Genomic DNA, 17,619 nt, shown 5'->3' with positions numbered 1-17,619 from the left:
TAGAAAAGTTGCTTGAGATTGAAAGATGAACAGATGGAATCCTTACCTATGAACGAAGGTAGGCGCGAGCGATTTTGGTAGTTGCTGTGAATCGAGAGGAAGAGAGGAACGCGGGACCAACGACAATAGATTTAGGGTTCATGCGATTGGGGATGTATAGTGGTTCCCCAAATATGGGGAATGACTGTGGATCCCCTAAAACAAATCCCTATTTTAGGGAATGGGATGGGAGGCTCGTTTTGGATTTCCCCTAAATTTAATCTTCAAATTTTAGGGATAAAAGCACTTTACGCATCCGGATGGGGATGCTCTAAATCTAATCGGTCATCGGGTTTTCCTCAAAATTTGGAATGATACTTGCCAATCCATTCCGATCGACACCACATCGCCACTTGTTCCCGTACGGATTCTCTGTACCTTAAATCTTCAAGCATCTTTGTTTATTGTGGAGCCTTTTTTATTAGGTTATTTATTAATAAAATGCTAAGTAGTCTTTCAAAATTACCATTCAAAGTTACAGCTAGTATATTTTTTTATTCATTTTTTTTATATTTAAAAGTACCCCTAGTGCATGCATTTGTTAATTTTTTTAATATTTGAAAAAAAAGGAAAAAAATACTAAAAAGCACAAATGAATTAGTAGTAAATTTGAGTGATAACTTTGAGGGAGCTGAGTAGCAGGACCGTATTTATTAATCCAATTATTCTTTTTTAGTTATGTTGTGAGTATGGTTTGAAGTTCCAGATTCATTTTTGTTGGTCTTTTACTTTTGGTCTTGTAGTAGACCATATTTATTAATCCAATTATTCTTTTTTAGTTATGTTGTGAGTATGGTTTGAAGTTCCAGATTCATTTTTGTTGGTCTTTTACTTTTGGTCTTGTAGTAGACAAAGGTCACATTCAGCCTAGTACTCTTGGCTCAAATTTTTGTCCTGATGTTAGCTTTAGGGTTGTAACTGGTTTAGTTTTGGACATATTTTAGAATCGAACAGATATATACCGATTTCGAAGAACCGATACCACACCGATTACACCCCTAAATCTGTACTTCTGATTTTATCGGTTTCAGTCTGGTTCGATCCAGTTTTTCAATATATTATGTAGTATATATATTATAATATATAATATATAGTGATATATTATTAGTATAACTACTAATAAAATAGACTATGTGACTTAGTGATAATAGATAGTTATTTATATAGGATTTTAAGATTTAATATTATATTAATAAGTAATTTATCATATAATACAAATTTATTTTATAATATAATTATATATATTATATATAAGTATAAAAAATATTTTATACAATATAAAAATTTAAAATATATATATATATATGAACCAGTCCGGTCCAGTATTAAAAAATAGAAAATCAGAATCAAACCGATTTCAACCGGTTTTGAGAAAAATAGAACCAAGACCGGACTGGACCGAACACTGTACTAGACCAAACCCACCGGTTCAGTTCAGTCTGGCTTTCCGGTTCATCAATTTTTTCACCCCTAATTAGCTTTTTGTTGGGTTTGACGCATTATAAATTTTTTACAGGCCAATTTGATGTTCCAGCTACTGATCAAAGTTTCAATTGCTACTTCATCAACAAACACTTTCGTAATGTCATCTATAATCAATCAGTTATTAAGTTAGAAGATTATGCTCAAATTTCAAACTCAAACTTTCAAAATTTTCTACTTTGAGTTTTAGGAGAGATGTTAGAGATAATATTATATTAATAATTTGATTTGATTATTATTTAAATCAAGAGATTTGATTTTTAGAACTAGGAGAGATTTTATCTATTTCATTTTCATAATAAACAATCTATTTTATCTATTTACTACAACAAAAAAACCTTTTTCCTGCAAAAATTTGTCCAAAGTAGTCGGCATTATTGCCATAAATGTTTTTTTTCCCGCCATTTCGACTCATAGGAGACTCGCAGGAAATAATTGGCAATGGATACTGCCAATAGCCGTGAATTTAATTGTTGTCCCAAATAATATCATTTCTGGCATATGATAGTTGTTGGAAATATAGAGTTTTTGTGGGAAATATGTCACACGAGTGAAGCTTGCTCGCGAGAAAAGTTTATTGCGGCGAATAATGTTGTCAGAGATGTCTATTCCAGATAATAAATATCGCAAGAAATTCTTTTTTCCCGCATGAAAAAAGTATTTGCGGCAATTTATTCTCATCAAAAATAGTCTTTTACGAAATAAAAAAAAAATACTAGCAAAATAGTATCATAGGCTCAGTCTTATACCTAAAATACATAAAAAATGTGAACAATATATTACCAAAATATATATATATATATATATATATATATATATTGGAATACAAATAAGAAGAAGTGCATTCTGAAGTACTGCAACATAAATAAAACATGAATCGGAAAAACTACACTTTGTTATATTAAGCAAACCAACTAGGGTTGAGAAAATAACTCTGGCTCTTCAGCACTTTACAATTTTCCAACGGGAGGAATTATAAGGCCAAGCACATGCTCCAATGAAAAAACTGTACCAATGGCATTACCAGTCTCAGTACTTTTCTAGCATTAGATACAATAAAGCAGGGATCCAACAATAAATCAACATACTAGTTTTCATTTCAAATTCATATATATAGGCTACACATTTATAGAGAAGCTTAGCTGAACAGGGTCATAGAAGTACAGTCTTCGATAGCCATTACTTGGCTGAACAAAATAAGGTGTGTGGAATAGAATGACTCCACTAAGGCAGTAACTACAGTCAAGATAATTGGCTGACATTATTTCCAAATATATTGATTGAGCACAACAAGCCCACACATAAAGATACAATCAGCCATTGTATTCAAAATCTCATATTCCACCTTCCCATAATGAATTCATTACAAGAAAAATGGGTATTTATGACTTTTTTGCGACGAAAAAGACTATTTACATCGAAAATAGATTCATTTTAGCTGGAAATAATCATTTCACTGGAAATAACTTGTCACAAACAAATAATTTTCTTGTAGTGATTGTATAGTTCTACTATGTGTAAGTCTTGCAAATTTTAGTTTTTAATAGTAGTTCAACATTTTTCACCCTAAACTTCAACACAATCCATCATTTAACTCCACTAAAATTCCAACATTTAATCCCAACAGTTCAACACAACATACAACAAACTAACACAATCACATAGCTTCACAATCTCAACCATGGCCTTCCTTGATCCATGATGTCCAACACCAAAACACAACTACACACTTAATCCCCATCACTTTACAAATAGTACTATTCACAATCAATAAGCCTATCAACAATGGTTGCAAAATGCCTATTGCAATAAGCCAAGGGGAAAACACTTCCCACTAAAAAAAAAAAAAACTGCACTTCTTATGGTTCTCTGTTTGGATGAATATTTATCATTATTAGATGATTTTCTATTGGATGATTATTTATCATTTAATGATGTAAATATGTCACATAAAATAAGATAAGATATTAAAATAATTCCCACTAAAAAAAAGCTAACGTCATGGTCAAAAGACACATAATTTAATTGCTGAGCAGGCCAAAAAAAGGCAAAATGTCTAAGTACTAGCTTAGTCATCCAATACTTAATTCTCATATTAGATCAATCCACTTGAGAATTTTAAGAACTAAAAGACGAAAATAACTCTGTTACCTCAAACTTTATATTTCAAATAAGGGTTTTTTTTTTCAATTTTATTATGCTATAAACACATTCCAATTCTGAAGTCTAGATCTTAATGCCAAGAATAGAGCCACGGTGAATGTAGAGGTGAAGGCGGACTCCCAAGTGGTAGTGGATAGAGCCAAGGGAGAGTATGTGTTGAAAAGTGAGAAACTCCAATCCTATCTATGACAAGTGTGGGAAGAACGTGACAAGTTTAGGAGTTTCACCATTGAGCAGATTCCCCAGAAGGACAACTGGAAGGTTGACTAGTTAGCACGTGCAACGTTGATCATGGACGACACGATGCTGCCATTGCCCATGGTCACCAAGGAAATAGAGACTCCCGCCCCGTTGGGCTTGAGATCTCAGAAGTAGGGGAAGGTATACCCAAATGGGCACATGAAATAACCCGACTTTTAACTACCGAAGAGCACTCAAAGCCAAGCTCCAAGCTCGCTCCCTAGCCCCCTAGCATGGTCGAGCCCATCTCCAGCCTAGCACTAAAAGCTGAGCTTGGCACTAGACTGACGATGAAAGAGGAAATAGTTTCCTTAAGCATTCCCCTCGTCGCACCCTAGCGTGGTCGAGCCCATCACCCACCTAGCACTCAAAGCTGAGCTTCGCGCTTGCCCTACAACAAAGGAGGAAACATCTTCCTTAAGTGTTTCCCTCCTCGCCCACTAGCGTGATCGAGCCCATCTCCTTCCTAGCACTCAAAGTTAAGCTTCACGCTTGCTTGACGACAAAGGAGGAAATAACTTCCTTAAGCGTGTCCCTCCTTGCCCCCTATCGAGGTTGAGCTCATCTCCCGCCTAGCTTTCAATGCGGAGCTAGGCTCATGCAAGGCACCCTGCACACTGAGCACTGGTTTCCAAGTTAAAAGGCCAAAAGTCGTTTCAGTTGATGAGGAACTTGGTGGAGCCCATGGCTCGACCAACTAATAAGTAGGGAACTTCTTCCTCAAGCATTCCCCTCTCACTACCTAAAGTGACCAAACTCGTACAAGTCCAACAATAAACTAAAGCTAAGGAAAGATCGTGGAGGCCCAACACCTACTAGGGTGCTCATGTTCAAACAAAACATAACTAAATATACAAACCAGGGCACAAGCAGGCAGATGCAAAATGAAATGACAGAGGCGCTACGTCACATACAACATTATATTGTTCGTGGAATTAATACATCTTTAAAAAAAACATAAAAAGAAGAACAAAAAATTTTACAAGTTAAAGACTCGGAGCTGAATCTGGGAAGGCATCAGGCATCAGATCTTTGCGCAAGTAGTTAGTGTACTGGAGTGACTGGGGCTTGAGGGGGCTCAAGTCAAGGGTCCTCAAGTCAGTTTAAGGATTCTACATCAGGTGATCCCTCAACCTATCCAAGCCTTCATATATATGTAGTTGCAAGCCCTGTTACGGACCACCTTGGCCGCCGTCAGCTAGGAAGAGAGCTGGACTAGGTCTTCCTTGGAAGAAACCGACTCGGAGTCTAAAGCTTCTATCTGCAGATCACGAGAAATCAGTTTCCTCCATGCAGAGGCCAACTCAGACTCCAGGGTCACAATTTGCTTATCTCGGGATCTAACCTTCTCCCGTTTGCGCGTCAAAAAGGCATTGAGCTCCATATACTTCTCCTCCAACTAGTTGCATCCCCTCCAGTCTGACTCATGTTGTTTGTCCAGCTTGTCTTTCTCACACCTGAGGTCATGGTAAGACTTCTCAGCCTTCTCCACCACAGCGGCATATTCTTGGCAGTGTTGCTTGGCCTCCTCCAACTCCACCTCCTAGCTAGCTAGCTCATCCCGCCCAGTATCCCATTCCTCCTCCAGCAATTTGGCTTTGACATAGCAGCAGGCTATCTCCTACTAAGATTTTGCTAGATTGCCTTGGAGGTCAGAAACATCCTTGCGAAGGGCGGAAACCTTATTCTTCTTGCGGCAGAGACATGAGCACACATCGGCAAAGGCAGTCTCTGAATGTTCTCTCTCTTTTTGCACCTTAAGAGCTTGCCGATGAGCTTGGACGGCGAAGGATTGGAACGTGTGAACCTCATCTTCTAACTCATCCCTCTCATCGACGATCCAAGTGGCCAGCAAATAAACACCCTAGCAGCCCAACGAATATTGGTGATTGAAGAAATATAAAGGAAAATGATTGGAGGCTAGCGGAGAGAAAACTTACCCATGTCAGGAATTTTTTTGAGCTTATCGGCTTCTCAGGGGACAACCTCAGCCGAGCTCTGTCAACACTTGGACCAAATCCTGCAGCATTGCACATTCCTTCTCGAGAGACTCGCCTCAAATTGGAAAAGGGTGGAGAAAAAGCCTGGGGAGCAGGACCCGCGTCCCCATCTGACACCATCTCAACCAGGGTCTTAGTGCCCTCAACCACATCTGACACCATCTCCTGACCATATACCCCCACGACACCCACATTAGATGCTGACTCCTATCCACATACCCCCGCAGCACCCATATTGGCCACTTGCTCTTATCTGGATATCTCTATGGCACCCATCTCCATCACCTATCCAACCAAGATCTCTATAGTACCCGTATCGATCAGTTGCTCGCCTAATGCATCTGTGCCGCCTGTGGGGGGGATTCGATAGCACGGACTCCTCCAGAATCAGCGACAAAGCAAACTCTAGATCAGACAAGGTGCTGAAAGGTGAGGAAGGTATGGAGAGCCTATCCTCACTGAGATCCATAACCATGGGGTTATCTTGAGACAAACCCCTCATACTAAAAGAAAGGTGGGTGACATGCCACCGGCATCGTCATCTGGAGAAATGAGCGCCTCCAAGTCATTTCTGAATGGCACAACGGGTTCGTGGGAACCCCTCAGAGTAGGTCCGAGGAAGGCTAAGAGAAAAGCCATCTCAAACTCTTCCTCATCTCAAGTAAGGGCTTCGGTCGGCCCCTGATCACCCTAGTGGGTAGGGGACGAAACCAGCAAAGGCGACAGGGCATAGTGAAGACCTGGTAAAGGACTGTCTAAACTCATTGATGTCAAAGAGTCAAACTCCACTTGCCTCAAGATGGCGTCTATGCTGTCCAAGATAAGCTGTTCACGCCAAGTCAATGCATCGGCCCCTGAGGACAACAGAACTTGAAAAGACTGGCCAGGGCCCCTAAATGGAAGGTGTACCTTCCAACTAGGATTCAGAGCTACTACTGACCCCTAATGACTCTCGAATCGCTTCGCCTTGAATGCGAGATTTCTTCTCTTTCCCTTATGCTGATGGGCTAGAAGGCCTCTTTTGGCCCCGAGAAGCAAATGGCTCCCTCAAGAAATGGTGGCCACTGAAATGCTATTTCTACAACACCACCAGAAACCAATCAATATTGATTCTGGTCAACAGAGCGTTAGTCCAAACCTCCTCCTTATGACCCTCAACACAAGAATAGACTACTCTCAAGAGAGCCTTTTCCCGGTCAGATAAATTCAATGAAAACTTTTTGTCATTCGAAATGATTCCCCACACAGCTTGAATGGGGAATTCTTGACGGATGGCCATATTGCTGGGGAATTCCCAACCATGGCCAGACAGGAAAAAAGAACCTTTTGAAATAATCCTTGACATGGGAAATGCGACATTCCAGGCAAGCAACCTAGTACTTTCCATGGGAAGGAAAGACACATAGGTTGCCTTTATGGTGTTGCACCCCGTGCGTGAAAAAAAATTCCCTAGCTATCAAGTAGGGGTAATCTTCATCCTCGACGCCCAGGACCATGCACCCAACAATGTAGCATGACATAAGAATCCTCCAACTGTTGGGATGAAGCTACGACAGAGCCAACGTGAGGTAGTCGAAGATTCCCAAATGGGGTAGTAGAAAGGAAGTCATAGACCATTCGAAAATATGGAGGGGAACAATGTGACCTTCTTGACAAACCCCTCCGAGTCAACGTTAATTGGACTTCCAAAACAATGGAGTCAGTCACTTCGTAAGAGTTCCTCACCAAATTCAAATCCAACAAGGAGATGGCCAAGTACCCCTCGAAATACTAATGGTTATCCCAAACCCCAGTGTAATAAGTGGCCCTAGTGTTCCTGGAAAACCCCTCAGGACATGACGAGCCTCTGCCCTGAGACGAGGAATGAGAGGTATTTTTGGGTGCCATCAACATTGAAAGAAAAGAATGAAGAAAGAATGGTTAGGGTTTTCCGAAGAAGAAGAAGGCATAGAGAAAGAAAAGCTGAGGATTTTCGTAGAAAAAGCTAGAATGAGAAAAGTACGTTAGAAAGGAAGAAATGTAGGTCGGGAATTGGAGGATGAATATAGGGTAAGCGTCAACTGGACTACTCCGAGTAGAAAGATGATAAGTGTCATTAGAGAGGGAACACTGGGAATAGATCTAGTGATCCTTGCTACACGATGAAACATAAAAAATGAGCCATCACCCATTACCCTAGGCGTGGAAAGGTGTACCGGTGCATACAACGAACGCGAACCAAGTCGTTATACGTTATAGGTCACTAAAGTATTGCAAGGTAAAAAGGATAATTCCCACTGCACTCATACAATAAGAATTTGTCGGGCAACTAGAATGGGTAGATTCATTCTAGACCAGGCTAGGATTGGCCCACCTCGAGAAGGCCCTAGGACTAGAATATAAGTAGTCCAGTAGACGGTAAAGGGGAAGAGGAGCAATGTGGGAAGATAGGACAGTACACATAATAATCTGCAGGAGGGCCACGCCACATTAAATGACCAAATATGATCACAAATAGGAGAGAACTTGGCGGGAGGCTCTGTCCTTGACAAAGGATGCACCTACTATCTGTCATAGGAGACACAAACCGGAAAAGTCACGACGCATTTATTGCGACGACATTGTCCCTAGTACAGTGGGCGAACACCCTCGACATAGGGGAAGCAGAGGTCCCAACTAAGGAAGGAGGTATATAAGCCTAGCCATAGGTAAGATTCAGGGGATTCTGAAAGACTAAGGGCCTGCTTGGGGTTGTGTTAAGAGTCTTAAAAAGTGTTTAAATAACTTTAAAATCTCTTTAATTGAAAGATTAGGTTATTTGGATATTACATATTAAAATATGTTTTAATCTCAAATAAGGTTAAAAGTACTTTTTGATACTTTTCCACAAACGTGTTTTTCTAGATAATACAGAATGTAATCCAAACTTTAAAAAGACTATCAATGGACAAAAATACCCATACGTTTTAAGAATATCGTTATAATTTTTAGAAAAATCAATGTCTAAAAGTACCATATAGTTATCAAATTGTAAATAAATTTTTAGTAGTAGAACTTGTTACTTAAGTTATAAGTTATAAAACCCTAAAAAGTTATATTTTATACCGTAATCTTAAATATGCACTAACTCTCTCCCAAGAAATAGAACTAACTTTGGCATCTGAGGGGTTATCCACCCACCTAGCCTTCACGTCTCTTGTTTTGCAGGTTCATTGAGCTAGTGAGCTAGGGTGTAAAACTTGTGCACAACAATGTTATTTATAAATTATTTTATTATTATTTACAAAATTTTTAACTCATTTTATTTTTTAAATCTGCCAAATATTTATTAGGATAAGGATTGAAGAAGAAGATCCCAAAAACATGAAAACCTGAAAAAGAGGAAGGAGAATCTATAGGATTTTCGTACATTATAGAGCAGCATAGTGCACCAGCTAGCACGCAATGCCTGCAATAGATTCTCCTCGCTGCACTCAAGTGCCTGCAATTAGTATTATATTAATTACAATACTAATATTAATACTATTAGTATTAGTGTAACTATCAGTGATATAGTTCTATTGATAGCAGATTTTTTTTTTTTTACATAACAGATATTTTTTATAAAGTAGATTTTTATAAATAATAATAGATTTTTAATAAAATAGATTTTTTTAAAGCAGTTTTTTTGTTTTATAAACAATTTTTTTTATAAAAAATTTACATTTTATTAAAATAAAAAAATCGGACCGGAACTAGTAAGACTAGAAGTACTGATTTAGAAGATTAACCGGTTCGTAATCGATTTTAAAAAATGTAAAATCAGTTCATACCGGTTCGATCCTAAACGTTATCCAAAACCGGATTGGACCGGAGCCGTTACACCACTATTTAATATGGATAATAAAGTTTTAATATTTTAACTATAATTGGTAATTGAAAGTGTGTTGTTTATATTATTGATAATTGATATTTTTGGAAATTATTGAATTATACAAATTTTGAAACAAATAAATATTATAATTTTCAATTTTAATATGTATGGATTTTCATATAATAATTGATTTTAGTTAATAGAAAGTATATTCATAAACAATACTCAATCATTAAAAACTATTTTCAATAATTGGTGGGGCCCACCACTTTATCAAATCACTTCTACATCCAAATAAATTTGGCAATGGGACCCACACACTTTTACATAACCATTTCATTACTATCAATAGATTTCTCAACTCATCTCATTTCAACTCAATATCCAAATGAAGCCTATATAATCTTATTAATAACACTCATTTATACAAGTTGAGAAATACTTTGATTACATATGAATATAATAAAGTTACAAAGTTTTATGATCTCTCATTTGGGAATTTCATTCGGATGATGTAATTAGCAGGATAGCTAGTTCGAGCATTGGCAATGGCCTAACTAAATGCCAATGCAAGTCTATAATTTGACTATATTCATTAAAAAGCTTTCACATTGGACTAGCTTACAAAGTGGGGGAGGAGGTTGTAATAGCACCCCAATGCAACATTCTAATGTTGTGATCCAAACAACCCCAACTGACGGTGAAAAAAGGCATCATTCAAAAAAAGTTCAAAGAGGTGCATCTTTCACTGTAGAGGAGAATAATCTCCTCGTTTCAATTTAGCTCAACATTAGCATCGATGCGATAAATGGTACTAATCAAAAGTCAATTCAAATGTGGGAAAAAATTACCACATTTTATCATGAATATAAAAAATCCAACATTGCTGACCGTTTTGAGGGCTCGTTGATGAATCAATGGTCTATGATTCAAAAATTGACAAATAAGTTATGTGCATATATAGCACAGGTAGAGTCATTGCACCTGAGTGGTACAACCGAGCCAGACGAGGTATGTACCATTTTGTTTTAATCATAAATTTATGTTGGACTTATTTATAAACTAACAAATATTCCTTCACCTTTGTAGATTGAGAAAGAAAAGATGTTGTACGTACAAAGAGATGGTAGGGTCTAATTTCACAATAGAGCATTGTTGGTGTCTTTTGAGACACCAACCAAAATGGCAGCAATACATATCCACCTTTTCTAAGAAGAGAAAGCCACAAGAAAAATATTTTAGTGAAGTTGATGTTGATTTAGCCGAGGAGGACCTGGAGGTTCTTACTGAAAGACCTCCAGGCAAAAAAGCTGAGAAAGAAAGGGAGAGGAAGCAGAAGTCGATGGAAGGCAAAGAGGTAGAGATTAAAATTGCTTTAGCTAAAATGACCAAAGATAGAGCGACAACCATGGAAGAGTGGATAAATGCTATGTTGAAGGCAGACCAAAAAGTAAGAAAGTATTTGAACTAAAGAAGAAGAAGTTGGAACTAGAGGAGAAGAAATTTGAATTAGAGAAGAAGAATTTTGAACTAATGATGATGATGCTAGATGTACGTGGCATGAATGCCATGCAACAAGAATATTTCCGTAATATTCAACTATCAATTTTTGTGGATTCGAAGTCCCATTCTGGAAGTACATCTACATTTCCTTCGACACCTTATGGAGGTGTCTAACTTATAGTATTGGTAATACTAATTTTTTTGAGAATTTAGTGGCTGCCCAGCCACATGTGGGCTAGATAAATATGTGGCTGGATAGAAACTAAATGCTTGAACTATTAACAAATCTGTATATATATTATTTTGTTGAGAACATCTTTTATTAAACTAGATTGTGTGTCTTCATTATTTTGTTGGACTGTGGACTATGGGCTCATGTGTTGGACTGTGGAATGTGTTTGTATTTATTTGTGGACTGTCTTGCTCAATACTAATGTTCATTTTATATATGTTGGACTATGGACTGTGTTGGTGCCTAAAAGGAATGTGTTGGTATTTATTTGTGGACTGTGGACTCTGTTTTGGCTTGTAAATAAATTTTTGTTATAGTGTCATTCTTAGTATTTTTAATAGGTCTGAATTTTAGTGTAGTGGATAGATCAGAAGGTCTGAATTTTAGTAGGTCTGCATTTGTATTTTTGATTCATTCTCATGAATGAGAATAGAGCGTTTTGTCTCAATTCCTTTTGTCTTTTGATTTCCTTTTGATTACACTTGTAATTTTTGGCACATTGCATAATAAATTGGTTGAGAAAACAATAATTTTAAATAAAATATAAATTACTGATTAATATATGAAGTGTATTTATAAAATATAAAATTAAAATAAAATAAAAAATATTATATTATATTTTTATTTTTATTTTAAGATAGGTAGTTTAATATAGATTGAACTAGTTAAAAATTAATAGTATAGCTATAAATTAAGATTTTAGTCAAATTTTAAATTTAACAATGACTAAGAAATTGTCAATGCTTTTACGGCTCTTATCTTTGGTTTCTCCGTATGTTTGAAATTTGAAGTCGACATTCATCACTAACGTCGTGTCGCATACGGAGTCGACCCAAGTTCATGTAATTAGACTCATTGGACTTTTGAACCAGATCGAATCTGACTTCTCTAGCTATGAGATCGAATCTGGCATCTAAAATATGGCCGGTATTATGCCAGAGAATTTTGGACTAGTCGGCTTGGAACCGTCTTCTTGATGTTTGAAGTAGTTTTTTTCTTTTTATAGTTTCGATAAGATAATTGATATTTGCAGTGTTTGAATACTAAAATTTCGTGTATTTTTTTTAAAAATATAATTAAATTTGGGATTAACTTGAAAAAAATATATTTCAATAACAAACCTCATTTTTTGAAAATGAGTGCTCGAAAGTTAAATATTTTAAATTTGTATCTATCATTATTCTTTTTATATTGAGAATGACGTCTTTATCTTTTGTGATTAAAATTCCAAGTTAAAAAAAGTATATTTATAAATCGCTGTTAAAGCCAAACACTAAAGACTTCAGTTTAAACATTTCTTATAATAAAATTATGTGGTGTCAATAGTACTCAAGAATAACAACGTAAGATTGAAATCTCCTTAAAAACTCATCTGGGAAACTAAATCAATATAAACCAAAATGATAAACACGCCATTTATTAGCTGCCACTTATATCACATGAAGTACTGTAGCAGCATATGTATGTATCGACAAAAGAGGGCTATTCCAGAGGGGATGCTCTTCGGCTAACGCTATTTTGATCTGACTCCCACTACACAAATTTGACCGGAACTAGTTTCAGTGGTGTTCTTTTCTGGGTAAGGCCGGGACCAGTCGATTCTTCCATGTTAATGTCCTCCTCTTTCATCCCAATAGGTAATTTCCAATTGAAACAGTACAAAAGATTGGCGAGTGCAAGCTCAACTGTGGTCGTTCCCATATGCATCCCAGGACAACCTCTTCGACCAGATCCAAATGGCAATAACTCAAAGTTTTGCCCTTTATAATCAATAGAGCTATCATCGAACCTTTCTGGGTTGAATTCTTCTGGGTTTTTCCAGTATTCAGGGTCTCTTGCTATTGCCCAGTTGTTTACTTGCAGCAATGATTTTGGGCAAATGTCGTAACCGCTGATCTTAAAAGGTGCCATAGTTTCTCTTGGAAGAAGCATTGCGGCCGGAGGGTGCAATCTGAGAGTTTCTTTCATTACCATCTTGAGGTAAGGAAGATGAGGAGTGTCACTTTCTGCGACTTTTCCTTTGTTTCCAACGAGATTTCTGACTTCATCTTGCGCTTTCTTCATCACTCGTGGGTTCCTTGCAAGCTCTGCCATTGCCCATACCGTGGTAATTGCAGCAGTGTTGCTTCCACCTAGAAATATATCCTGATACGGACACAAATATGAGGGTTAATTGCAGCAGATGATCAGAACCGTACTTAGGTTCATAACTATAATAGCAAATAACACCCTAATCCCTAAGAGTACTGCTACAGGGATGTAGCCCGAGAACCCACCGAAAAGGTAAATATAGTTTTTTTTTTTATTGTTCTTTTCTTTTTTTTTATGTATTTTGATAAAAATATTTTAAAAAAATAAAAAATTCACAATATTATTAAAAAATACTTTTTTAATTATTAAAAAACAAAAAACCATTCGAGACCCAAATTGGGTCCCAAAGCATTGCTGAATCCGTAAGTTTCAAATGAAAAGAATAGAAAGGTGTCCGCCACTGACATTTATTATTGTCCTTATAAATCTTTGAAGTGTTGAGAATCGAGATAGTCTATATATATATATATCATAACCATATAGATCAAGGTCTCCTCAAATTTTTTGTCTGGACTTAAAGATTTCAAGTGGAAGAGACACATGAGATCATTTATAGTCTTACATTATCTATTGCTCATTTAGTACTGGCTCAAAATTTTTATTTTGTATATATATTTTTCTTCTAGTTGAAATATTAAGTTGGGATCATAAGAAGTTGAGAGATAATGTATGTATTTATATTTTCTGTATAGCTAAAGAAAACTTGAAGCAAAAACAAATTAGTAACCCGTAATAAATAACAATGCATGGGAGGAAAGATTGTGTTCTTACGAAGAGGATCGCCTTAATGTTATCTCTAGTGAACGGAGCTCCACCAGACTTGGCTTGCTCCCTTTCTATTCTGAGCAGCACATCGACGAGGTCTTCGTGTTCCTCTTTTGTCTTGTCGGGAATAAGATGAAAATCAATTGCCAGTTGTAGAAAGTTATCCAACTCATGGAAAATCTTGTCAAGTCTTTGAAATCTACCAGAGAGCCTGTCCACAATCCATCCCACGTATGGAAAGAACTCAGATGCACTGAAGCTTGCAAGCATAGCTTCAGCCTCATGAAGAACTTCTTGAAACTTCTCATTATCCAAATCACTCCCCCGGAAGCTCTTTCCAAAAGCAATCCTACAGAGAATACTTGCAGTAGGAGGCAACATCTTCTCCAGGAGATTCACAGGGGTTGCAGAAGATGAAGACTGAGATATTGAATTCACAAGCAAAGCCACTTCTTCTTCCCTGATGGAACGATATGACTGCACCCTTGCCGCGCTAAAAAGCTCAAGAACACAGACTTTCCTTATCTCTCGCCAATACTCGCCATAAGGTGCAAAGACTATATCCTGATAATTGTACGTCAGTTTTCGAGCGCTGGCTGAGAGAGGTCGACTGCAACAGTCTATATCATGAACTTTCAAGACCTCTTTTGCAGCCTCAGCAGAAGAGATAACAACAATCGGTTTAGCACCGAATTTGAGGAGCATCACAGGGCCATATCTCTGGGCGAGTCGCGACAGAGATTGATGTGGTAAATTACCAATCTGGTGCAAGTTGCCTATAATGGGAAGGTATGGAGGGCTTGGTGGAAGGTTTTTGTTTTGCCTCCGACCATGAATTTTGTTTTTCATGAGTAGCAGAATGGGGAGGAGAAGGAGAAGTGGAAGCCATATGGGTACAGCGAAAACAGACATTATCGATCGAAAGCTAGATTTTATCTTCTTCTATTACGTAAGTACGTGCATACACAGATCGAGATTGTCTCCTTTGATAATTTGTGGCCTCAATATATAGACACGTCGACAGTGTCTTTTTTTGACGTTTCGTGACATGTATATATATTAATCAATCACGTGATGCTGAACCAATTATTTTATTAAGTAGATGATTTTTCTTCCTGTAGAAAGATATTTATTGGTTATATATTTCTAGTATAATTATTAATTATATTTACTAATAATTATTAATTACTTGCATGTAATAATTATTGGTTATTAATTATATTTACTATGTAATAATTGAAAAATAACGAAACTACAAGTATTAGCTGTTAATTATTATTATTAGTCATGAAGAAAACAATTTCGGCAATGGCAGTGGCCGACCTATGAAGGGTCAGTCCAAAAGTTTGAAAAATATATATATATATTAATTTTTTTATAATTTAATAGAATTATAATAATTTTTTTTTGTGTTGGCCTCTTCTAAAAAATTATATTGGCCTCTCTATAAAATTATTTTAATTTTATAGATTAATTATTTATATGTCTAATTAGATTCAATACTTGATGATTTTATTTCTTTAAAAAAATGTAAATTATAATTTTAAACATTCTGTATTTCTTTTGTTTGATATATTTATATGAGTGTCTTTATGTTATTTCAATGATATATTATTATTGACATATCATATACTTTTTTAATACAGAGCTTGTATTAAACGTATTTTATTTTTATTTTAGATCTTACTATCATATTATTCTATACTGTAGAAAAAATTGTATAGAAATAAAACAAAAAATATTTTATTATAGTTTTAACTTTGCTTGGCCCCCTAAAACAAATTCCTAACTCCGCCACTATTCGAGTAATATTAGATACAATACTAAGGTGTACAAATCTCGCATATTTTCTTTAAAAAAATAAAGTAGAATCTCCATTAAAAAACGATTTTTACATGAGTCCCAAATTTATTAATTTTTTTAAAAAATAGTGCACAATCTGACTTGAACATACTAAAATTGTATGCGGTAATACTTACTAAATTCTCTTAAGCGAATACTATTATTTCAATCTAAAATATACATTTTAGATCAATTATGGTCTTGTGCCCACTCCTTTCTCCTTTAGATGAACTATTATCTATTTCTTCTTTATGTTTTTTGTTTTCAAATATAACAGTACCCTATGATCAAAAACATGATTAAGTACGTGACAGAAAGTCATATCAACTTATACGTACGTACCATTGGATATATTATTAATATGGTTAATGCATGTTCATAAGTCAAAAGCTTAGTATTAATTATATGAAAATAGCTGCTCTATAAAAAAAAAAAAAAAAGATATTTATTTGTGATTAGTAATTTTCAGCAAAAAATATTATTTTCTATCAAAATAAGTTTATTTTTATTACAAATAATCATTATCTTCGCAAATAATTCGTCACAAATAATCTATCGCAAATAATCAATCTGTTCAAAACATATCTATATATTAATCCTCTTCAGCGAATACTATTATTTCAATCAATAGATACATTTTCATGACATACCCAAACCTCTCTCATTTTTATTAATTCTTATCTATTTTCCCTCCTTTTTTTTTCTCTATTTTCAAATATATCATCCAATATTCAACAGTACCTCAACGTGACAGAAAGTCGTGACAACTGCCATTTTATTAGTAATATGGTCGATGTATTTCAATTAAAGGTAACGAGGGAGAAATGTCTATTAGTTGAATGCTCTTGTTCTAGATCGAACACGACATGCATGTCTTCATCCCAACCTTCCAATATCAACGTACCCAGGCCAAGTCCTATATTGGATCCTATTATTCTTAGATGATGAATTCTATGTATCAGTCACTATTTACTTTCACACCCCATAACTATAGATTTTTTTTTTATAGAGTGTGATGATATTTTTTATAGGGTGTGCGGTGTGAGATAGTAAATAGTATCTGATGAAAATAATTTTTCTTTTTAATTTAATTAATATCATGACCATTCATTTTTGTGTAAATTAGCATATTTCTATATCTTGTAAAATATATATCCATCTGGCCTTCCATAGACGACCATATGGAACTCATGAAAAGATAAAATCTCATTCAAAAGCTTCATCCTGGACGTTGATTATCAAACAGTCTTTAATTCTCAATGACAATCCATCCATATATATATATATATATATATATATATATATATATCAGTGCTACTACGTACAACCGGCGTGTGTAACCGGCTGATGTCATCTGATAGAAAATTAAAAATAGAAAATAGAAAAAGAAGCCATCGACTAAAACTCAGAGTTTGATATTTTGCATTTGA

At 35.8% G+C, this 17,619-nt stretch overlaps 1 protein-coding gene across 1 annotated transcript; it reads right to left on the bottom strand.

Annotated features, from left to right (window-relative positions):
- Positions 1-12,815: 12,815 nt before the first annotated feature.
- On the bottom strand, positions 12,816-15,301 carry LOC108985246 (cytochrome P450 71B9-like). The gene is made up of 2 exons (XM_018957458.2): positions 14,354-15,301; positions 12,816-13,636 (listed from the first exon to the last, which is right to left on the bottom strand). The coding sequence occupies exons 1-2, from the start codon at positions 15,257-15,259 to the stop codon at positions 13,025-13,027; spliced, it is 1,518 nt and encodes a 505-aa protein (XP_018813003.2). The 5' UTR covers positions 15,260-15,301; the 3' UTR covers positions 12,816-13,024.
- Between the last annotated feature and the right edge of the window lie 2,318 nt (positions 15,302-17,619).

This window comes from Juglans regia, chromosome 10 (assembly GCF_001411555.2).
Source record: "Juglans regia cultivar Chandler chromosome 10, Walnut 2.0, whole genome shotgun sequence".
Taxonomy (NCBI): Eukaryota; Viridiplantae; Streptophyta; class Magnoliopsida; order Fagales; family Juglandaceae; genus Juglans; species Juglans regia.
The sequence above is the reverse complement of the archived record's forward strand: the minus strand, read 5'-3'. Positions and strand labels throughout refer to the sequence as shown.